The sequence below is a fragment of the Podarcis pityusensis genome, assembly GCF_964106645.2.
Source record: "Podarcis pityusensis genome assembly, chromosome: 6".
Taxonomy (NCBI): Eukaryota; Metazoa; Chordata; class Lepidosauria; order Squamata; family Lacertidae; genus Podarcis; species Podarcis pityusensis.
Window position 1 is genome coordinate 39,861,775 of NC_138030.1, and position 24,990 is coordinate 39,886,764.

The following is a 24,990-nucleotide window of genomic DNA, read 5'->3' on the forward strand; positions in this document are numbered from 1 at the left end:
TAAAAGTACCAGATTTCACAGGAGACTGTGCATCTTCCCACTGGGCAAGCAACCAAGAGATGAGCCCAATGATGTGATGCTGCAGAGATCACATACGCTGACACAACACATTTGAGTGCCCCACCCTTCCAAGCTAAATCTGGAAGGAGGAGCAGGATAAAAACTACTCTTCAGCTTTAGGAAGACAGGAAAAAACAGGAAAAAACCAGACAGGAAGAAGAAAACACCATGTACTTTGTTATACACATTCATTCATTCATTCATTCATTCATTCATTCATTCATTCATAAATAGATAGGTTTTCATGTTATTTGTTTGTTTGCTTTACCCCCTCCCTTGTGCAAGAAACAACACTTTACTTGAATTGCTGGTCTTTGGTGCTCCTTGTTTTTGCCAGAAATCGTTCAGCTAGCTTCTCCAAGTTCCTGGAGTAATCCATCTCGATCTCAGCCTTTTTGCGGAAAAAATCCTGCAGGTCCTGGAGCAGCTGGACTCTAAGCTCACATTGCTGATCAAGACATTTCAGTTGTTCAATAAGCTGGGCTCGGATCTCTGTAAAACAAAGGAGGAGGGAAGCCACACACTGAGTGTTAAAACAGATTCTTAAAAAGAGCATAAAATATAACAAGATGTCTGGTGGTCATAGTGCTAGAACATTGGTTAAAACTATGCAGGCATCAGGTAAGAAACTGCCTAAGAGAGCCATGTCAACAACTCTGAGCTACCTAAAGAAGAGCCAAAATTGTACAATCATACAGTGTAGTACCAGATAGTGTTATATATAAGTATATAATTGGAGGCAGTGTTAGAAACTCGTATAGAGAAGCTAGGAGCCAAATGGCTCCTGGGACCTCGGTTGCAGGCGCCAAAACATAATGTCTAGTAGTCACTTGGGGGAGGGGGGGTGGGAAACACTCTTTATTATTTTCATAAGCATGAACCAATCTGCAATTCACATAAGTGATACAATGTTAATATCACATTTTTAACAGAAATTGTTTATACGTGTTTAATTTGGTGTTTACAATAAAAATACTGGTACCATACTTCAGTTTTCAAAATACTCTACTCTTTATTGTTAAACTCCTTAACATATTGTCTATCCTTAACATACACTTTGAAGTTTCAAAGCACATACATTTCAGTAATCCCTAAGTGTCAGCCAGACGCAAAAAATGGCACCCAGACTTTTTGAGGTGCTCACAAAGGGAGAATCTTTAGGAATGAAATGCGCCTGGTGCCGAACCCTGACTGAAGGACCTGGATTTCAAACCAATTCAGAATACATATTGGATGGCCTTAGCTTACACACACAGGGCCTAAGCTGGATAGCTCAGTTGGTTAGAGCATTGGGCTGATAATGCCAAAGTTGCAGGTTCGATCCCCATATGGAACAGCTGCATATTCCTGCATTGCAGGGGGTAGGACTGGATGATCCTTAGGGTCCCTTCCAACTGTGATTCTATGCTTCTCAAACCACATGCTCCACTTTTTGTTTTACTTCCAATCACAATGTGGTTCTCTAACATTTCATGTCAGGCATGGGGAGTGACTAGAAATGCATGGACAGTGTATGGAGAGATTTTTAAATCTCCCCAACCACTGGTGACAAAATAAATCCATCCCACATTACAAATATGGGGGTGTCCCATGGGAGTGTCTTTTCCACCCCAAAGCCTAACTGTAGCAAAGGAGACAATTTTGACTGCTGTTTGGCAAGAATGAAAGAGTTAAGCCCTCCCACTCCATTCCCAATTAAAATCACTCTCCGTAATTATATTTTTAAAAGAACACACAATATAATTGGGAATAATGCAATTAGCATCATATGTACTTCAGCCCACTGTGTAACCCACTTCACAAGGCTACTGAGAATGAAAATGTGATGGCCCTATGTATGCTGCCCTTCACTCTTTGCAGAAAGAGCAGGATATGAATGCTATAAATATTATGTACAAGCCAGTTAGTAAAATCAAGGCTAAAATTGCTCCCCATGCCTCTCACTTCCCCTCTGGCCTCTAACCAACCTCATTGTCAGCAAAAGCTCTCCATGATTAACTGTGCCTGTAGACAGAAAAATAACTATAATTGTGTTTTGGACACTGTGGCCAAGGGATAACAAAGCAACTTGGAACCCAATACAGTTCACTTACAAGGAAGGCTTTTACTGCTGAAGATTCTATCAATCAGCAGTGTCAAGGGCACATTTGGCGTCCCAACGAAGCGGTCATTGTCCAAAAATGTACTGAATCTCTCTAGATAAGGGCCACAGGGCCAGCTAACACTGCAATTCCCTGCTGTTAGCTCAAATTCCCCCCAGAGATTCTCCATCAAATTCCTTTGCAGGCTATTCCTAGGGCAAAACCAAAGCACTGATCATGCCGGGCATTCCCAGAAGACACCAATTTGGGATTATTCAATTAGCTGCTGGGACTCCAGCTGCGCCACTGCAATTAAATGCAGCACATCAAATTGAGAATACTTTGCCTTTGGAAGGTCCAACTGATTCGCATTCCCAATTGGAAAAGGTCACAAGACTGTTTCATTTTTCATGAAAAGGATGTCTCTGGGCAAAATTTTCAGGCAGATTCCTTTTGCCTGCACAGAGAGTGGTTTTAGCATAGATGACACGGCTGTTAATATACCATTTTTACTACTTGGGCAGATAAATGTTTTATTAAGACCACCCAATGCTTGCAATAGCCTTTGGAAGTATAAAACTATATATTTCTGACCCATGGGAAAGCTAAACAAGTGACATCACATTTGGCAAGTAAAAGTACCATTCTCAGTTATTATATCAAACCCCACCAACCTACGGCCTTTGGCTACTGAGCTATTAAACAAGTTGGTTGCAGATCCATTAATAATGCCTCTGCCTCAGCCCCCTAAATGCCCAAGAAAATGATCAGCTATGCATTTTCCTCCAAAACTCTCTGGACATTTGAAAAGCTAATTAGAACTGCCTGCTATGTCTGTGAATTTTCTGTGGCTGATCTCAGTTATTTATATAACAGTCTCATTCCCAGATCAAATTGATACCAAACAACATAAATAAGCAAATGCAACACTTAGCATTCACTGAGCTTCCGTCTTTTCTATATGACTCTGGATCATTTGGATACAAAACGCAGTGCAAGCAGCACCAGAGCAGGAGGGCTTTTGCAAGTGTTTATTTTTTAAATGGCCCGTTTTATATGCACACAAACTACAGACAAAGAAGCAAGGATAAGATCGAACATCACACCAGCTGCTGAGACTTCCCCAGTCCTTCTCCTTCCCCCACAGCTCCCATGTCCCCCCCATTTGCTCCAAAGCCCCCACCCCACCCCTCCACAACCCTCTAAGCATATTAGGGAGCAAGGATGAATGCTGCAGCCAAGTCCCTATTTATGCAAGGGTGCCATAACTGGATATAACATCCAAAATGAGGAAAAACTACTGCCTGAAAAAAGAACCTACAGGTAGGTATCTGGTCAGTAACTGAAACCACATTGTTCAGAGCAATGTTCAGAGGTCTAAAAGCTTTCCCTTGGAAAAGCTGAAAGAATTATCTTAACCTTCAAACAGCACACTGAACTGGGCCAACAATCAGGCAACGAAAGAAAAAGAAAATGCATTTTATACATCATTTCATTTTTATGAGCAATCAGAGCAGATATGCAGAGCGTCTTCAAGTTTCCACATAGTAGATTCAACTTCATAGCTGCTTTATCTGAAACTGTTCAGGGGACCCAAACAACTGCATGGAGTCTTCATGTGTCCTATCCAACACATTAATAGAATATATACTAATAATACTCTTCATCATTTGCAGACCCAAAACATATTTAACTCAACCTCCAAACGCAGGACTCACTCTTAATAGTTTTACCATATAACCCTTCCCCCTCTTCTCTTAAAGCAGCTTTTAAAAACAGAGATGCAATGGTTTTGCTACTGTAAGTCACCTTTTTAAAAAAGGGCATCACTCAGTTTGGACACTTCACAACCCAGCGATTGAAGACCAATGGGGGGGGGGGTATATATAATCCAACTAGCTGCTTTATAGTGTTCCAGTTAATTCCACAGAAAATTTTAGATGCAGCCCAACAGCTCTTCTCAGATAGGCATAAAAAGACTCAGAGCTCAAAAACTTTAAAAAGGTGGTAGAAATGGTTTCTAAAATGTTCCACAGATGCACATGGGGGCAGCTGCACAGCAGAATACAAATGTATAAGTAAGTAAGAAAGAAGCCTTATGGGGGTGGGTAGGTGTTGCCCCCCTGGAGAGATAATGTCAATGCATGTCTTTTGCTCACCACAGCTTCCCATTCCTGCTTGCTTTTCATTGATTTTTTAGGAAGGTTGGGAGTACAGAAAATCCAGTAGTTTCTATAGCAATCATGACACTTACACCTGCTGAGGAAATCATTTTTGCAGCTTTGGGGGCAGGTAGCGATGGCAGCCTAGAGAGCTAGTTCTGAGATAGCAAAATCCCACGGGGAATGTAAGGTGCCGAAACAGCCAGCCTGTAGTAGGAGAAATCAGGAGTACTGGTCTTCTGGGACCTGTGCAGGGAAGCAAGGTCTAAAGCAGGCACCCCCAAACTCGGCCCTCCAGATGTTTTGGGACTACAACTCCCATCATCCCTAGCTAACAGGACCAGTGGTCAGGGATGATGGGAATTGTAGTCCCAAACCATCTGGAGGGCCGAGTTTGGGGATGCCTGGTCTAAAGACACCAATGAATAACAATCTGATCGCTTGCTATATGCCGCCTAATTAGTTTTCCTGGAATTATTTTTCTCTGTTAGATAAAACAAGCTCCCGTAATATTTTCAGTTGCTCTTTGTAGGAAGAATTCACTGTGTTCAAAGTACACCACCATACTCTGAAACCCAGCCAACTGATTGGTAGTGTTCCACGTGAAGATGCTTTTAAGGATTCTGATGAGGATCGAACATTTTTTGTCATCTGGGCATATCAGGGACCTATAGAACAAGCCAAAAATATTCTTTTGCAGAAAGAAACCAGATTTATTTTTCTACTCAACACTTTACATCCTTCAGGCTTGAATACAGAATTAGATTACAGCTGTTTTTTATGAGTTATTACGTGGTTAATATCTTAAAGGAATATTATCAATTTCTTTAAAAATTTATTTATGGTTAAAATATGGTCTTTTTAAGAAGCATTTATGGAAATTATAGCCACCTGTAGTTGTAGTCAATATTGCCTCTCTCTATATAAAGAGGCATTAGGTTAATGGTCGTGATGACTGAATCCATTATGTTCCATGTCTCTGATATACAAGAATATGGTATGTAAATTTATTGTTTAGTATGTGTGTTATTTTACTTAGTTTTGTATAAAATTACATCACATTATGTTCCTTTATATAATCCACAGTATGCACCGCTGACAAAGCTCGGTTGGGTGAAACATGGTATTATCCTGGAATCCTTGACTTATTTTCTGCATGTGCCATTCTTCTAAGTTTTTCATCTGATACCTGCATACAAGGAACACTAGAATTCTTAACAGCATCTTCATGTGGAACACTACAAGATTGATATCCGTGGATATTGCCAATATAAGAACTGAATAGATTATATTTCCTGATCAATCTGCTGGACTTTAATTTCTCATAATATGTTTCGTTTATATGATAAGTTGGTCTACAGAACCATATATTTTGATATGATACGTAGAATCGCATTTAAAAAGAATTTATATAGTTACACATAGCCTGTTACGTTGTTTGTGTTGTTATGAACTGTCATGAGGCAGGACTACTATGCTCAGTAAAACCAAACTGGGCCAAGCAAGCTAACAACTATGTCACATCCTGCAAGCCACAGTCAATGGCTCCTCCCTTTTGTTTCTGCAGAGATGTGCTACATCAGGACCAGTGCTCTGCAGTTTCCACAGGACTGCATTTCCATTGGAGGGAAAGCAGTAGCTGATTGGGTTTGCTAGCACTGGGGAACAATAGTTCATTGATGGCCCAAGTGCCCCTTTCTGTTAGGTTTTCGCAGGTTTTTAGTTGTTGTGACTGCAAATAAAATGAAGTCAAGAATGCAGGAATTTCCTGAAGCCCAGAAAGTTTTCCAAGGCTATACAATGTATTCCTGTTATCCAATCCCAATCCTTATACAAGCAGAAGGTTCCCCCCCACCACCACCACCTCCTGTCAGAACATACTAAGGCACAGTGTATTACAGCACAGCTTGCCAAAAGAAACTGCAGATGCAATAAATATACTGAAAGGACTGGTAACTCCTACCTAAACCACTTACCCTGAATTACAGGCCACAACCAATTTGGTTTGGAATTTAACACTTCTTTCAAAAAAATAATAATAATATTCATTCGCTTGGAGGGTGTCATTTAAATCTGTATAATCCCAAAACCACAGTGCACCACAAGCAGAGGACAAATGGGGGGAAAGGACGCTACCGTCCAATTTCTGCAACAAAACTTAACACAGAGACCACTGGGAGGAGGTCAGAATACATTATCAGTAGCCTGCCTTAACTAGGGAAAGTTTTCTTCCTGCAAGGCTGATAACTTGATAGAAAACTCACCAAGAGAACTCAATGCATCTCAGTGCCATGAGCTGAGCCAGGCTTTTGTCTATCTTCACAATTTGAATGGCAGCAGCGTTCGAAACTCCCATTGTTCTAGGCACGTTTTGCGACAGGGAATTTCATTAATCCCAGCAGTTTCTGAGCTCTGGGTATAGTACTGAGCCTAAAATTTCAGATTAAAACTGCTGGAAGAAAAGAAAGACCCTTATCTGCCTCCCCACTTCCAGCCACTCTCTGAAGACTGGAGAAGGGACCCTCATAAGAATATAAGGGGGGAGGCAGGCAGGGGAAGTATGGCTTTGGGGTTGTTGTTGTTTTGCAGTCTTCTGATGAAGACTAGACCATGTGGAAAATGAACATAAGATTTTAGCTGGAGTTCACTCATTTTCAGCTTTGCATTTTTGTTATAAACCGCACCAAGACACTCCATTGCGGTGCCCATAACCTAGGATTAAGGTACCATTTAGCTCCTAGCTTTCATATCTCAGTTTCTAACACTGAATGGTAGACATCACTACCAACACATTAAACACTGGCTCACCTACGCAACTTGTCCTTCCCTTCATGCTTCACGTGGGCCATTCATGTGTTGTTGTTGTTTTTTTAAAAAAAACCTTGCCTGTTTAATCTACCATTAAAATGCAGCTTAAAATAACTATGTTAAAAACGAAGGACCAGACCAAAAAATATTTTGCAGGGCTGGGTAAATGAAAAGGTCTTCTCCAGATGTCAAAAAGAACCAGGAAGATGATACCAAGTAAACTTTTCTGGCATACACCCCCCCACACACACCCCTCATGGTTAGCCACTTCGTTTTGCTTGGTGAGGCGCTTGGGGCAGTGTCTCTGAAAAAGATCTTAAGGTTTGGGTAAGAACCTCATATATGTTTATATGTTAATATTTTATCTGTTAACATCTGGTAATATGTTCACCTTATTTTTAAAAAAGAGATCATAGCGTGTTGTTGTTTTTAAAGGAAACCCATCCAGAGATTTTTTTTGGGGGGGGTGTTCACTGTAAACTTGCAAAAATGTTTTCACCACCCCCTCAAATCAGAATCCTGAAAAGGGAAAAATGTGTGTTTGGGGTAAAGACACTGCAATATTTTTAGAACAGCAAGTCTAATTTAGAAGCATCCTCACAGCATGCACTCTGCCACATGCAGATACCAGCGAGTATCTGCAAGGCTCACTGCAAGCCCTCATGGAGCTTCCCTGTAAATTTAACTTGAGGGGCTTAAAAAAAAATCTTACAATTAAAGAAACAGTTCAGCAGCACTCTGCATTCTCAATTTTTCTTTGAAAATTCACATTCTCGGATGGTCACGTGAGAAATCTCACAAAAGAGTAACATTTTTGTATGAGAACCTCTAAGAGAACTAAGCCAGAAACAACGAGGAGATAACATAAATTGCAGAGCCAGCCTGATTCATCTTCCTTATTTATTTAACAAGCCAAACATAAAATATACTGAATTAACAACCCCTTATCTGCTGTAGCCACCAAAAGACCAACCTACATAAGGAGAATTTGCACTGCTTTCAGGCTTGCTGAAGGCTTAGTACATGCTACAGTCTGCAGCTGACCCAACAGGGAGCCTGTCACCTAGAATCGCTTAATAGAAGCACAAAGTGTGGGAGACAATTTTCCTTCCCTGCAGCACCATAAAACATAGAAAAATATTTGAAGCATAGGAGGTGAAGTAAGATGAGAAAACCAGGCTCAACCTTAGCTTGACGGACGAGCTTAACTGCAAGTTACAATGATGGGTTTTTATCATCCTTGTGGAGCACATGAAGTGTGGAGCTCCAGAAATTATAACTCTGAAGTCTGACAACTCAACACTTTGGGGATCATGAAGAAATGTAAAGAGCATTCAGATCTCCAAGTTCCAAAAAAACTTAGGGAGCCATAGATCGAAACCAGCACCTTAAAGTCAGCCTCAAGGAACTGCAGCATCAATTTAATGTGCTCTCCAGTGCAGGTTATTATGCTCCCATGCGGCTCGGTGGCATTTCACCGCCTTTTAAAAGAACCTTCAGGACACATGCATCATGAGACATTAATGAAGGCTCCAGATTCCTAGGGTAAAATAATAGTCAATCATTCTAAACCAAAGATAAATCAACTTTCACTGCAAACATATTGGTCTTGGTGCTTTGAATATCATTTTGGCAAATCAGCTACAAAGAGTACTTTTACCAAAGGTTTTAACTTTCTCTTTCAACAGGAAGGGTTGTGGGTTTTCTATTTCTTCATATCATTTTTATAACCAATACATTTTTATAATAGTACATAAACTTAAGTTTGGTATGAAGGGCCCAAAATGAAAACTTGCATCTCTTGCACTAGCTAAAGAACAGGTGATGCTATTCTGAGTGCCACACCCTGCAAGAGATAGAGTCAGCGAGCTATTTTATTTCACACTTACAAAAGAGACAGAGATGAGACAGATGTGGTTTTTTTATAAAAAGAAAACTTGCTCATAATTACTGAAGAACTGAATAATAAACAGATGCTATCTTCGTAAGCAATAATCCCCACAGTAGTAAATCCAGAGACTAAACAAGATTTTTCTTTTTATGTTTTCTCTCCTCCACCAATGCCAACCGCTCTTCCTTAACATACCTTAACTCTAACTAACCCTTCCCCCCTCCATATGCTAACTGCCTTAGGATGCTCCTTGTCAATCACAAGCAACTCATCACTATTCTAAAAGAGCTGGGGTATTACATTTGCATAAAGCCGAGGCACAAAGCCCTAATCCTTTAACCCAATATTTAGTCCAGGATGATTCCATTATGACAGTATTTTTAAAAACAAACTCAAGGCGCGCGCGCACACACACACACACACACACACACACCCTTTCCAACAGAGGTTAAAAAGCAGCAGCAATTACCAAGATTGTATCCACACAAGTTTGAGCAGGCATAATGCCAACTCTTGGATGTATCGATGCTTTGCAGCTGCTAATTATAATTAAGGAACTCCAACTGGTATACAGCACAAAAGAAGAAAGAATTAATTCTGAACAGCAACCCCCATACGTGATCAAACCAACAGCACCTTTTCCTTTTTACTGAAATTCATAGGAAAATATTGGCTTGCCTACACTTTTTGCCCTATTGTGGACAGCAAGAAAGCATTCAATCCATTGGAACGGTTATTACTTTGTAACACATGGAGAACAAAGCTCTCGTTCATATAGATGCAAGCCCCCATGCCGACACCTGAACGTTGCTGGAGGGCTCATGACCCAGTGGGAATCTGGTGGAGGCTTTGTGGAACCTCTCCATAAGGACTGTCAACACAGCCTGTGCCATTTGGACCTTCAGGATGGCATAAAAGGACGGGTGCAATCATGTGAATGGCAGGGTCAGCAGAGAGTGCACTGGTGGCACTGGCTGATAAAACTGGTGCATCTACCCAGTTCTCACTAGGCCACCAGCCCACAAAAAAACCCCAAAGAAACACAGCAGGGCTGTGTTCTTTTTTTTTTTTTAAAGAGCCAAGTGTGAGTAACATTTTGCCCATAAGAGTCACAATGCAATTTGAGAAATGGAGATAAATAATGCAGTATGGATTCAAATCACAAGCAAGGAGATTCCAACTAAACATTAGGAAGAACTTTCTGATAGAACTGATCAATAGTGAAACAGACACCCATGAGAGGTGGTAGACTTTTTCATTGGATGTTTTTAAGCAAATGCTGGGTGGCCGTCAGGGATGCTTTAGCTTTTGATTCTTGCACTGCAGAGGGTTGAACTAAATGACCCTCAGGGTTCCTTCATTTCTATGATTCTATGAATGCTGGTGTTTTAAAGTAACTGATACCTTTTCCCTTTTTTGCAGAGTACTAATTTAACTAACTTATAGTATCCTCTTGGAAGCTCCACTGCTTAAGGAATGTACATCAAATCAAATATCTTTAATACGGTCAATGACCAGGAAGCAATTTATAAAATATGACATTAAGAGTAGTATTGTGCTACAAGTAACAGTAAAAATGTGGCCAATTCACAGAATTGGTGCTTATATTTATGAGGAATGTACATACTTTATCACAAGAGCACTTACATGCCCGACTAAACCTTGGTATCCAGCAGGTTCAAAACTCTGACATCTTTGCTGAGGCTATATCAGGTAGGACTTACTATATAGGCTGACCAATGCTGAACTAATATGGCTGCAATCAGATGTAATGCTGGTCATTAATCATGTTTAGGGAAATTAGCCTGTGCACAAGCTGCATTCTAGTGCACAAAGTTTAAGCAGTCCCTTAAGCAGCTAGAACAGGCTTCCTCAACCTCGGCCCTCCAGATGTTTTGAGACTACAATTCCCATCATCCCTGACCACTGGTCCTGCTAGCTAGGGATCATGGGAGTTGTAGGCCAAAAACATCTGGAGGGCCGAGGGTGAGGAAGCCTGAGCTAGAATGAGGGAAATAACCACAGAGCAACAGGCTTAGCAAATGAGTATTAACTAGCACTGTTGGTTTGTTTCTCTCAAACAAACTATGACTGGGATGCCAAAAACAAACCTTGACTTATGATCATGGTTTCTTGGAAGGAAAACAAAATACAAGCACTGATTCACAGCTAAGCTAACACTTGAGTCAGTCACTCCATAGTTTGTTTCCCCATTCCTCTATAGCTTGTTTCCCCATTCTAGGAAGGAAGGAGCAAAGGAGGAACTACTCAAGCTGTATGCACCAGCTAAGGTCCCCAACCATTGTTTCTGACCAGTGTTACATGCCAACACGGCTGCATTTTATTTATTAAAAAAACACCTTTCTGCAGTACCTTAGTAGTCATTTAGTCATTGACTAGGAAAGCTTATAGTTCAGTAAGCCAAACCAAACAGAAAGATGACCTTGACTAGAAGGATCTTCAGAAAATTCTGAACTACCCTGCGGACCAGAGCTTGATCATTGTACACACTCCTGCTTCATCTTGCAAACATCTCATACATTCAGACATTCAAATGTCTTGAACTCTCTCCCTCATCTCTTAAAATACAAAGGCCTCTTGCTACAGGGCAGCTGTACTTACTCTCACTTTCTTTTTCTAAAAAAGGCTGCTGTTATGTTTTTAGCCAGCTATGAGAAATACCAACAATAATCTCTGGAATCCAAAGGGAAATGAAATACCTTTGCTCTGCTGATTGTAGAGGTCTACAATTGTTTGCGTCCTCATAGATTTGCTTTTCATCTCTTCTTTTTCCTACCTCTTATCTCTGCTTTAATCTGCCTCACTTGGCCCAGATGCCTTAGCATCTACCGTATTTTTTGCTCTATAAGACTCACTTTTTCCCTCCTAAAAAGTAAGGGGAAATGTGTGTGCGTCTTATGGAGCGAATGCAAGCTGCACAGCTATCCCAGAAGCCAGAACAGCAAGAGGGATCACTGCTTTTGCTGCGCAGCGATCTCTCTTGCTTTGGCTTCTGAGATTCAGAATATTTTCTTTCTTGTTTTCCTCCTCCAAAAACTAGGTGCGTCTTATAGAGCGAAAAATACGGTAATTTAACTGCTCATAAAAAGACATGATGCTGCATTACTTTACATTAAGGGTTTCCACTTTACATGGGTTGAGATCATCTGCTTCCCAGTTGCTGAATTCGCTAGAAACCAGCGAGACAGAGGTTTTTTTGGATATGTATTGTTATGAGCTTTCATTTATAAAACAGGAAGTTGGTTGAATCTGTGTTCACGTGCTTCTCAATAATGCAACGTTTCCCAACAGATCAACGGATTTGAAGAAATTCCCCGGGAAAATCTACGGCAGTTTTTTTCCAAAAGATGACAAACTTCAGGGGAAATTCTGTTGTTGAGAAAGCAAAAGCAGACCACGTATGTAGCTCTGAAAGGAAGAAACCGCAGGAACTTGCTTGGCATTTTTTTCAAGCACAGAAACTTGTAACATTTAAAAACAACCTTATCATTTTCAGATGAACAAAAGGATCCAAATTCCTGTCCCACCCTTTCTACCCATGAGCCCTCAAACCTATTACCTGCCTCTGAAATTGGATGATATATCTCTCCCATCTCCCTAATGTTTGGTACAATGCTGGGGCAGCATCTCAAGCATCCGGAGTTTCTGATACATTGCCATAGCAACATTCTAAGCACAAGGAAAGGAGCCTCTGATAACAGAGACAAGTAAAAGGAGCTCCTTCGCCAGCTTAGTTTGTAATTTAAGCTGTGCAAGAAGCCCCTTTTACTTGTCTGTGTTAGCAGGGACCCCCTTACTGGTGCTTAGCCATTTGAGGTGGTCTATTTCAGAATACAGGAGCCCTTTTGGAATGCGCCAATTTGCATTCCAAACCAAGTAATTGCAATATCACTGGCGCACAGTGTGCGCACACTCCTCCACAGTGATGCCACTACTGCTTAACTTGTGCGAGAGCACAATTGCAAACCAGCCCTTATAGTGTAATTTCTGGTTTTCTTTTATTATGCAGATTAAAAAATAATTCATTTTAAATACCTGTCTGAACCAATGGGATTTGGCACGTTACAAATACATATTGCATTCTATTATGAGCAACCAAATGGGAGCCCTAGCCCTTTGTGTCCTCCTAAGATGGAGAAAAAAGAGAAATAAACAAAGCGTTCTGGGAGGAAAGCCAAGATTTCCTTGGCACCCATCTACCTTATCACAGCACAGGACTTCCAAGATGCTTTTCTCCTATTCCCAAATGCCAAGCAATTTAAAATGATAAGAGACTGAGGAGAGGAATAACACAAACCCATAACAAGGGTCCACTCACAGTACTAAAAAAATCAGTAAGAGATGTTTTGACCACCCACATGGATCAAGTTAACAGGCAGAGAAACTCTTGCCAGTCTTTGTGAAAATCAAACATAGTAAGATTCATGGTGATTTGACACAAGTGATGGTCTTCTTTCACGCTGGAGACTTGGAAGTCCAAGCCATCATTTTCCAGAGGGACCCTTCTCTGTAGAATATGCTGTATGTCACACGTAGATACCTCTTCCCTCAGAACTAACTGGATCTCCCAACTATTTTAGATATATGAAATACATGCCAGCACACATTGAAATCAAGGACAAGACAGGCTAGGCTATGGAAGGAAGGAAGCAAGGAGGGTTGCCAGAAATTTCAACTGCAGCCAAACAGTTAACAAATTTTATAGCCCTCAAATGAATTAATGGAAAGTTGACTATATAAAGCTACCTAAACAAAACAGAAACCCAAACTTTAATTAGCAGTGTGGCTGAGCTAGTATCTTTTCTCTTTCAAGTGACTCAGCAGCAGGTCAAAAACAAAATGCTCCAGAATGAACACAGAGTCACATTTATGCAGTCAGCTGAAGTAGTAATTTTAGATCCTAGACCACATCTGCAATCAACCTCTAAACTAAAACAGAAACTCCTGTCTCATAAAGCTACAATTAACTTGTGTTTCGAATGTTATTCAAGTGGAGCTTACAATAATGCACCCTTTCGCTGGTTAGTTCACTAGACTCTCTTGCCAGTTTTGGGTGTTCTGCTTCAGTGTGAAACGTAAATCTCAAACTCACTTTGTGAGCAAACCAAGCACTTTTTTCTTGTTATTTGTACTGATTAAAAAAATGTAAAAACAGCAGTTCTGTAGTTTGAATTGCCAAGTTCGCAGGTGGAAGATTCAGGCCACCTCATGTCTCAAGTCACTCTGAACCTCTGACTGTAACAGAGTATCGGCATGCATGGGGGAACCCTAAATTTGCTCAGCAATGAATCTTTAGGAAAGAAAAAACTATGTGGGCAATCCCCACTACAAAACCAAAGCAGAAACCCAGCCCAATCCTGGCTGGCACACTGAACAAAAGCCTTCCACTCTACAACATTCTGTTGCACTTGCAACAAAAGAGGTTCTACTTGCCTCCACACACAAAAATGAACCAGTTTTCTGGAATTAAGAATAAGTGCTCATTTAGAGAGGGATGCCAACCCAGACAAACCAATTTACAAAGGTGTGGCAGCTGCAGGTTCATTTGCGGGTGGCACTGTGGGTTAAACCACAAAGCCTAGGACTTGTCAATCAGAAGGTCGGTGGTTCGAATCCCCGCGACGGGGTGAGCTCCCATTGCTTGGTCCCTGCTCCTGCCAACCTAGCAGTTCGAAAGCACGTCAAAGTGCAAGTAGATAAATAGGTACTGCTCCGGCAGGAAGGTAAACGGCTTTTCCGTGCGGTGCTCTGGTTCGCCAGAAGTGGCTTAGTCATGCTGGCCACATGACCCGGAAGCTGTACGCCGGCTCCCTCGGCCAATAAAGCGAGATGAGCACCGCAACCCCAGAGTCGGCCACGACTGGACCTAATGGTCAGGGGTCCCTTTACCTTTACTTTATATCCATCCATATCTATATGTTCAAATGCCCTGCTGCCGTGGTTGTTTTAGAATTGTTACAGGGGCAATAAATTTAAGCATGCACTTTTTTTAAGGATTCAACAGCTAGTCGTAAAATTGCTTCAAGGTGCACTTTGATTATCAGATTCAAACAAAGCATCAGGAAGACAAACATTGTCATATGGCTTTGCCACCAACAGACACCCAGGTTCTACTTACTGGTGCTTTCCTAACACGGATTTCACCCAGATACTTTTCAGAGCACACACTAAAATGAGGGGCGATGCAATATTTGTGTGAGCACAAAGGCTAAAGAGGCCAGCCAACAGGCGTGTAATGCATTTCTCTCCACCCCCACCCCCAGACAAGCGTTTCTGATGCTTGCCTGGATCAAATACATGCTTCCTACTGAATGGCATTACAGCGGAAGATTTAGCAGCTTCCATCCTGCCATGTCAACTGCTCTTGTCATACTTGCTGGCAGAATTCCATAACAGGAAAAATGAGGGGTGACAGGGGGAATGAACTTTCCCCCTCTTCACTCTAATATAGGGTTAAAGACACAATGGCAGGGAAGGCGGCACTCCTACCAGCTGAGCTACATCTCTCCCCCCCCAACCCTTTGATAAAAGGCTTCAGTGTTCAAGAATGTCAATCTGGTATCTTTCACTTGCATTCTAGTCCCTTTAAAAGGCATATAAATAAAAGGTTACACAGGGATTGATGTCAGGTGTAAGAGACAGAAAGATATTCTCACTGAGACAGCTCCCAGAGTCTACGTTTCATTGATTAGGTAACAAAGGATCTTTGAATATTTGATCCTCTCTCTTTAGTTGTCTTGCAGCAGTCTGCTCAGATAACACACAGCTCTCCACTAAAATTCTATTAAGTGGCAAAAGGTCCTTTTCAAAGAATCGTAGAGTTGGGAGGGACCCTGAGGGTCATCTAGTCCAACCCCCTGTAATGCAGGAATAATAAATTTTCTAACAGTGTCTGTTGAATAAGCTGCATGAAGGTGGGGGGGGGGATATGTTCCAAAGTAGTTAAGACTCTCCCACACACACATATGCACACACTATTTTCCTTCCCCCATTCAGTGTTGTTGTTTTTAATTAAATTGCAGGGGGAAAGAATTTGCCCCATTACAGGGCCTAAATTTATGAAATGAAAGCAACAGGAATCAGTCAAGATTATGATGTATGGCTAAGGGTCAACATATTTTGGCTGACTTTGGCGTCCTGCAAAATTTTAGGTCACCTGTCTGCCCCTGATTCAGGAAAAGGCCAGTGTCTTGTCTGTGAGTGCCTCCAAAAGTCAATGCAATGCAGAGATTAACCTTATCCTTTTCCTAAGTTGCAGGATCAGGAGAAGGGCAGAAGCTTGCCCCTAAAGTTACATTGGAAGCTCTACAACAAAACCCCCATCCTTTGCCCAGATTCCAGGCTTGAAAGTAGGAGAGGGCTTGTCCCTCTGGTTATGCTGACTTTGAGAAAGTACGCTGCTCCCAATTCCTCCAACAGTCCATCATGAGGTCCCAGATGAGCCCCCAAGAATCACTCTTGTCGGCCTGAGACAGGCAGTCCGCAGTGAGATATGACAAATCACTGACAAGTTGAAGAACACATTTGTGGAGCCCTGTATGGCCTTATTTGTAGAAGTGCAAATGAATTTTACATCATTACCTTTTATTTTAAAAAAGAGAGAGAAAATGGTATTTAAAAAGCATATACGATTATGGGAATTTTCTTCTCACTCTTCCGGCTTCATCTGAGGTTTACTGTTCAGTCTTCAATGGTAAAGTAGGTTCAGGCTTCTGAATCCAAGCCTCAACCAGACACTCTCTCACCTTCCTCTGAGGCTACTTGGAAACCTGTGTGCCCAGTGAGAAGACCAGGCTGTGGGGCTAATGACATCAGAAAATTGCAAGGTGGAAGATGAACAGCAATGAGCTCCAAAAATTACAGTCTGTGATAATTAGAGCTTAAATATATGTTAAATGGGCACCTTGCTGATTGCTAATTTCCAGCCTACTACTGTAAAGGTGCCCACTTAACATATACCTAATTATCACTCGCTGTAATTTTTGCATCTTATTGTCATCCAACCTCCACCATACAATTGTATCCTTTTACTATTACCAAATAAGCTAATGGCTCATTTCTCCTTTATATACCTGCAAACTAAGATTTCATCACTTCATATATCTGATGAAGTAGGACCAAGTCCATAAAAGTTTGCGCCATAGTAAAACTGTTAGTTTTTAGGATGCCACAAGACTATCCCAATTTTTAGGCTCTATCTATTCAAAAATTTGAGAAGTTTTCTTGCTGGGTTTGAGCACTGTTGGTGTTTTATAGACAGCAACAGTTCATTACTACAAAGGTGAAAGCATGGAAATCTTCTTGTTCAGTGGTACCTTGGTTCTCAAACGTGGGGCTAGTTTGCTTTTTGACCACAGGTAATCTTTTGTCTCTTTAAAATTACATAGAATAAAAAGTGTGGGAAGCCCTTCCCCCACCCTATTTCTCCCAAAAAACCAATCAGGCCAGAGGGCTGGCATTCCACCACAAACACTATTAATTCATACCGAATGACTGACACTCAGAACTGCTCTAAAGGTCTTCAGAATAAATTCTGCAATTCTCCCATTCTCCAGTCAACCCTTAGAGAAATCATTCTCGTTTATCTGAAAGGAAGATAATCCCCTGCCTCAGGAATCTTCAACAAAATCAAGGTTCAAATTGTCCTGGGAAATGATAAACACGCTGCATTATTGGGTATTGAACTATTTTGTCTGCTAGTCAGAAATTCAATATCTTGACTCTCTACATGAAAGCTTGTCTTTTATAATGGTGAAAATGGCCTTTGCAGGGAGCAGATGGGGAGGGTAGGGGAGGAGATAATAGAATCTACATAATATACCTAGGCAATTCACCCTAGGCAGTAGATAAAATCCAAAAGTCGCTTTGCAAACAAATCTGTTAGTAGCTAGGAAAGATTTTCTACCAGCATCACTTATTAGTATCGAACCAGCAAAAAACATCCAAAGGGTAAAATGCATTCTTTGTAAATTGCTCATGTTCAGTTTCCCCTGCCCCTTGCGCGACTTCATTTTTGTACAGCAAATAATGCTCACGAGCAGCTTAAACTCGCATCACTCCTCCTTCTTGGCTAATCCTTCAAAGGGTACATGTTGAAGGGCTGCTCCTTATAAACATTTTAAGGCTGTATCCTTCATCTCCATTCAACAGAGAACACATTCACACCCAACGTTTGCTATGTCTTTATGCAGCAGAGAAAAATATTTCTTAGTTCAGATCCCACCAGCAAAGCCATTGGAATTAATATACACAAAAGAGGGCCTGTGCAAGAAATGCTGCCAGCGCATTGCACTCAATGCCAAGTATTTTCACAGGCCAACCTATGGGGTGCTAAAACACTCCGGGATGCGTTTAACCAATCCCAAACCTTTATTCTAAAGCCAATATAAGGCATTCTTTAACTCACAAGTATGTAACACTTATTGGAAAGAGTTCAATGAGCTCAAGGGGTTCTCCATTTAGGCACTATTACTAAATAAGCCAACGGCTGTTTTCTAGCTTTCAATCAATTCCAGAGGAGGGCATAAGGCAGTATTTCTGCTTCCTAGCCCTACAACTACCTCAGTCTAGAGCTCTGCCAAGCTAAGCTCCTGGGTGACTTAAGAAATAGAAGACTTCAAATATTTAAGCTGAGTTTTAGTAGTGGTAGAAATCTGGGTATTTAAGCTGCATGTTTTAATATGCATTCTTGGAGGCACTTTCAGTAATGTAGCCTCATCTGTTTGTTCAATATTCTTATTTTTACTTTATAGCAATCTAAGTCGGATTAAATCAGCGGTTTAGGAAAAAGCTAAATCTGAATTATACCACGTCAGACCATTGCTCCATCCATTGAAGTATTGTCTAGCCTATTTGGCAGTTGCTAAGCGGGTGGCGCTGTGGTCTAAAAACCACAGAGCCTAGGGGTTGCGGATTGGAAGGTCAGCGGTTTGAATCCCCATGACGGGGTGAGCTCCCGTTGTTCGGTCCCTGCTCCTGCCAACCTAGCAATTCGAAAGCATGTCAAAGTGCAAGTAGATAAATAGGTATCGCTCCGGCAGGAAGGTAAACGGTGTTTCCGTGCGCTGCTCTGTTTCGCCAGAAGCAGCTCAATCATGCTGGCCACATGACCCAGAAGCTGTACGCCGGCTCCCTCAGCCAGTAAAGCGAGATGAGCGCCGCAACCCCAGAGTCGTCCGTGACTGGACCTAATGGCCAGGGGTCCCTTTACCTTTACCTAGGGTCTCAGGCAGTCTCAGCTACCTCTTCCCCTCCTCAACTGGATTGGATTTGATATCCCACTTTATCATTACCCGAAGGAGTCTCAAAGCGGCTAACATTCTCCTTTACCTTCCTCCCCCACAACAAACACTCTGTGAGGTGAGTGGGGCTGAGAGACTCCAAAGAAGTGTGACTAGCCCAAGGTCACCCAGCAGCTGCATGTGGAGGAGCAGAGACGCGAACCCAGTTCCCCAGATTACGAGACTACCGGTCTTAACCACTACACCACACTGGCTCTCCAGGGATTGAACCTGGTGCCTTCTCCATGCAATGCATGGGTCTTACCACTACGCTACAATCCCACCATGTTTGATTGAATCAACTGACAAAAAGAAGTGTTTGTTTATAGAGCTGGGGCAGGGTGTCCATATTTCTGCAGTAGAGCTCATGTGAAGTATGAGGCCCTCAATATCAGCCCCATGAATCTCTCAGGCAGCACAATTGTTGAAGGCCTTTTAAGAGCTGTTGTCAATGGAAAGTAGACCAATGGTTCCCGAACTTTGCCCTACTAGCAACTTGAAAAATTCTGAGGGTCTGGGCAGTCCACTAAATGATTTAGAACTAATAAAATCTTAGTTGCCTATTTTAAGTGCAATATAACTTTAAATATTTGAAATACGGTTCAGTATTATCAGGGCTACCAATTTTCTCTCTCTCTATCATTTGCGTTTCTGTTTCATTTCCATGCTGCTTTTGGTGTAACTCTCCTTCAGTTCTTCTCACAGAAAACATAGGGTAGCAGCAAAAGAAACAGTGCTGAGACAATGGTGCGCTTCACCACTGAACTTAATCCAGTGGGTGGTCAAGTTACTCAAGTTTTGGAACACAAACCAACTCAAGTTGCTACCTAGGGAAGGCCAACATTTTCCTACCGATTTGATTATTATGACTAGGGGAAGGATCACTCAGACCAATAAAGACATTTTAAAGCTATAACTTCAATCACCAGCTATTCACAATAGCTAAATGGAAACCCCTATTTCGAGAGAGTGTGCTACCTTTGAAAACCAGGTGTTGGGAAGAGGAAGCTGACTGACTTTTGGTTAATCCAGCAGGGTCATTCTTAAGTTCTGAGCAAGGTGTACATCAAAGGTGGAAAGTCACTCCAGATTTTGTTGGACTCCGTTCCCATCAACTCCAGACAGCATGGCCCGAGATGATGCAGACCAACAACACCTGAAGGGCAACGTGTTCCCCATCACTGGCATAGTAAAAAGGCAAGCAAGAAAATATAAATGGAGAACATGGAGACCAAAACAAAAAAGAAAAAAACTATACTGGGCCAATTTTCAAGTACTAGAAAGGCTCGTTTATCATGTTGCTTTGGTTGGGAGTATATTAGAAATCTTCAGTGGAAGGCTAATCCCTTGGGTACCATGTGGCTGAGCTACAAATGCAATGCCTGATTTCAGTTTGTGATCCACTATCAACTCAGGACCTCTTTTTATGGTAACTGACATATTAAAACTGTGAAAGTGATTAAGTGTAGAAAGAGGAATTGCTAAAATGTTAACAGCTTCTATGGAAAGACATGACATGAAGGGATATTCACAATAAGCTCTAATTAAATACTTTGGTTGCCATAGGGAGAAGGGAAAAAAGGCTGTTCCAAGCATATTGCCCCTCAACACACCCGCAATTAAAAGATCTTGCCCCTCATTTTGGTTATTGTTTAGTCAACCTGAACACAGTACTTCCTTTAACATTCCAACAGATACAAGAACACAGACGGTAATAGGTTTCCTTATAAGCTGTGTGTCTTTGGAAAGATAACCTCAAGCCACTTCCACTACTCTGTATGAGTTCTTGCTGCTATGGCAACCAACTCTTTTAGCTGATTCTGCCAGTGTTTTCTCTTCTCCACAAAATCTTCCTTGATTTACTACCACTGTTAGAAACCACTCAAGGCGTCATAAAACTAGATTCCCTCTTAAATCTCACTAGTAGAAGACTAAATTTTATTTTGTCCCAGTATTCCTTCAAGAACAGTAAAGAGATATTCTTTAAAAGCTTCAGGCAATTGGTGGTCAATCCAAAGGTCTGCAACTCTTTCCCCCAAAGGCTTTTTTCTCCTCCTTACCAATTCAATGATTTTGACATACCTAGAGCTGCCATACATCTGGATTTTCTCAGACATTACTAGGATTTCAAAGGCAGAATTGACGTCCAGGGGGAATTTCCTAAATGTGGCGCTTTGTCCTGGATGTATCAAAAAAGCACCTTTTTGGCATTTTTGTAAAAATAAAATTAAAAAAAAGCTCAAAGCTCAGCAACTTTTGGGTTGTCCTGGTTCTTACTTTTTGAAATCTGGCAACCCTTGACATGCCTGATATAAATTTCAGTGGATCAAAGAATGAAGAAACAGGAGGGGGACCCCTATCAATTATTTCCCATCTCATATCTGATCTGAAACAGACAAAATTGCTTATCATCCATTTATTTTATAGTCAGTAATGAAAGTCCTTTGCATGTACTTTGAGAAACTGCAAAGTCATTAGTCCTCACAATGCCAGCCTTTAAGAATATTGTTAATTCCCATTTGCAAGAGAAGCTAAAAGGCAGGAAAAGGACAGTTTGCTCTACCCAAATCAGATGTGCAAATCCATAAAGAGTCAATTCCCTTCCCCATTATGGTTTTTTTTACTCCCTTACAACAATACCCAAGGCAGCCATTAATTACAATCAGCTGTATTAATCTGTTTCAGTGAGTCTTTATGCAATAATTCCCAAGCCAATTAAAAATCAGTTTTAGAACATTTAGACAAGAGATCAAAATGAAAGTTGCTTTTAACTCAAATATAAGATTTCCATTTTACAGATGATTTATTGGAACATGGGATAAGAGACCACACCACCAAACTTTGTACTCATCATAAAGTTAAGCTCTGTATCTCCTCTCCTCAAGTAGAGTTCGAAGTCTCTATCTAAGTTTACATGTACCACATACTTATATTCTGAGAGGTCCTGGAGTCTATGGGGAAATATATGGAACATCCAAATTAAGAGAGAAGTTTCCATTTCTTTCTGTAGTTACCCATAAGTTCTACACACCAAAACCTCAATAAATCTATTTTGAGGCGTCTGTTTAGCTCATGTCCAATACATTGTGCATACACATGTGTCATTTCCCCTTAAATATCTTTGAACTTCTGAGTAGATGAACCACACAAGACAAGCCTTAACACACTGGGTGAAAATCAAGTGTCACATAATTACAAACGTTCCATCTGCACAAGTATATCAGTTTGCCAGATGGAACTAGAACTATCCCTCCTCCCCACATGTGCTGTTCTGGGGGCTCTCTTGACCTCCCCACCCACCCAGTCCCGCCCCATGACTGCAATGGGAGTGACAATATCTTACAAAAATTTAAGAACTGCCAAAATAAATTCATACTTATTAGCAGCAACTCATTGAGCTTTCAAAGTAACAAGCAGATCCAGTACGCTCCTTACAGTTAAGAACTTTGCTTCAGGATGAGAACAGAAATCGCACGGCAGCAGCGGGAGGCCCCATTAGCTAAAGTGGTACCTCAGGTTAAGAACAGTTTCAGGTTAAGAATGGACCTCCAGAACAAATTAAGTTCTTAACCCGAGGTACCACCGTATTAGCATTAGTGCTTGAGCTTCTAGATATAAAACAGCACCTTTGTTAGCCTGTGCAAGTAATGTACAACTTTTTCATCTACAAGCATCTCCCAGTTTAGCTGAATGTCATCCTGAAGCTGCCACCCTAACCAGAGAACCATACTGCAGCTCTGCTACAGTCCCTGCATTTCTTTGTAACTTATATCCCACATGCTAAGCAGCTGAAGTTCCAGAAAGTGCCAGTCAAAAGATCTTAACCAGTTAGACTGTGTCACAGGGCATCTTTTCCAGGGAGTGGTTAATTCTTTTGATGCAGTAAGCCGATACCAAACAGCAGTGCATTTAAATTTGCGGGCTATTTTTCATTATCCCCAGTGGCAGATGATTGTAGCCTAGCTCATTAACTACAAAATTAAAATGTGCGTGTTAATTTATTTTTTGTTTGAGCTTCCTCCTGCAAGGGCAGTGGTGTCCAGACTTTTTTCAAGGAGGGCCTGATTTGATGAAGTGAAGGGCCGTGAGGGCCAACCAAAGACCTTTTTTTAGGATTGAAGTTGTTGAGGTTTTTTTGAGGATTTTACCCTAGGAAATAAATTGCCACAGGGGCCAGGTTAAACTGACTAGCAGGCCGGATTAGGTCCCCGAAATGGACTTTGGACATGCCTGTGCAAGGGTGTTTCAAAACTAACAACATTTTCTTATCCAGATAATAGGTGTGTTCTGACGTTTACCCTGAAGGCACAGAATGCTCCTGCTTCATTGCTCCTCACCGGCATAGCAACCCCAACCAGTGCCTGGGGCGGGGCGGGGTAGGGCGGGGGGGGGGGTACATGAGCACAGCCCCCACACCATGGGGTCAGGGCATCCAAGTGGGGAGAGCGTGCCACCTGAGCAATGCATCCCTCCCGGGAGGGAAGCAACTAGCATGCACCACCCCAGCGCTATTGGAAAAAACATTGCAGGGTGTGCCACTGAGAGGACGGCCGGGACTTGGGAGTGAGTCCTCCCAGCGACGTGCCCCACGCTGCTTTTTCCAATGGGTAACTGGCTTGTCTAAAATTAATCAGGTGAACATGGCTATGATCTCACCCGTTCTGAGGACCACTTCACAAGTTAAGGCTTTATATTAACATATTTAAAAACAAATGCATGTATATTGCAAGTGCAATCACTAGTGAGCCAAAGCAGACTCTAACACCCGACCATAGTGTATGTGAAGCAGCCCTGAGATATTGTAAGATTTAAAGTTGTATTAAATCGAGGAGGTGGGGAGAGAGAGAGAGAGAACAAGAGACACACATAATAGCAAACACTAACAGTGTTATTATGTTTTTCTAAAAAATTGAGTCAAAGAAGCCAACTTAGCATCGCTTGTTCTTTTCTCAGAAAAGCTCAGCAGACATTTAGTTTTTCCTATGGAGATTTACTTCCTAATTAGCCAAAAGATATATAACTCTTCATGGGCTTTTATGTAGGCCAGCCATAATATTAAGCAGAGACAATCCAGCAGCATCTATTTACGGTTCATACCCTGATTAAGATGCAGAAGCACTCCTGGCACAGACACACACTGACAAGAATTTAATGCACATGCTGCTGAAAGAAAAACAAAAAAGTGACAGTCAAAGCTCTTAAAGGCATACTTTGAATTCTAAGCCAAATCTCTTTATCTGCATTACAAACCCTTCAAGTTCTCAAAAAGCTTTTAAACGCTATTTCATATTTTCAATGGCCTTTAATTCTCCCTTCCCCTTTCATCATCATTTTGGGAAAGCTAGAGGGGAAAACCAGTTAAACGTGAAGTGCATGCCACTGGTTATCACATGGTTTTGGGTTTGTTTATTTGTTTACAATAAGAACAATCCATACACAACCTTTAGGCACGCCTAAGGGCTTGGGCAAGCCATCAGAATTTTTGCATTAAAAATACACAAAAACATCTCACATGTTGCATTACAAACCACTTTGAAATTCATCCCTAAGTAGCAAACACTGTTTGTGTCCCTCCCCGCCCCCAACATTTCGTTTGGGTGGCTATAGTTCAGATAATAATAAACATAGTCTCACTGTACACACAGAGTTAGTACTGCAATTCTCAGTGGTGGTCAACAATTTTGAAA

At 41.4% G+C, this 24,990-nt stretch overlaps 1 protein-coding gene across 6 annotated transcripts in view; it reads right to left on the bottom strand.

Annotated features, from left to right (window-relative positions):
• The window catches only part of SRGAP2 (SLIT-ROBO Rho GTPase activating protein 2), a 198,845-nt gene that overhangs the window by 139,028 nt on the left and 34,827 nt on the right, over positions 1-24,990 (bottom strand). For all 6 annotated transcript variants that reach the window (XM_081009025.1, XM_081009023.1, XM_081009024.1 and 3 more), the window contains exon 3: positions 360-552. In XM_081009025.1, the coding sequence (XP_080865151.1) occupies positions 360-552 (193 nt within the window). The remainder of the gene's footprint in view (positions 1-359; positions 553-24,990) is intronic.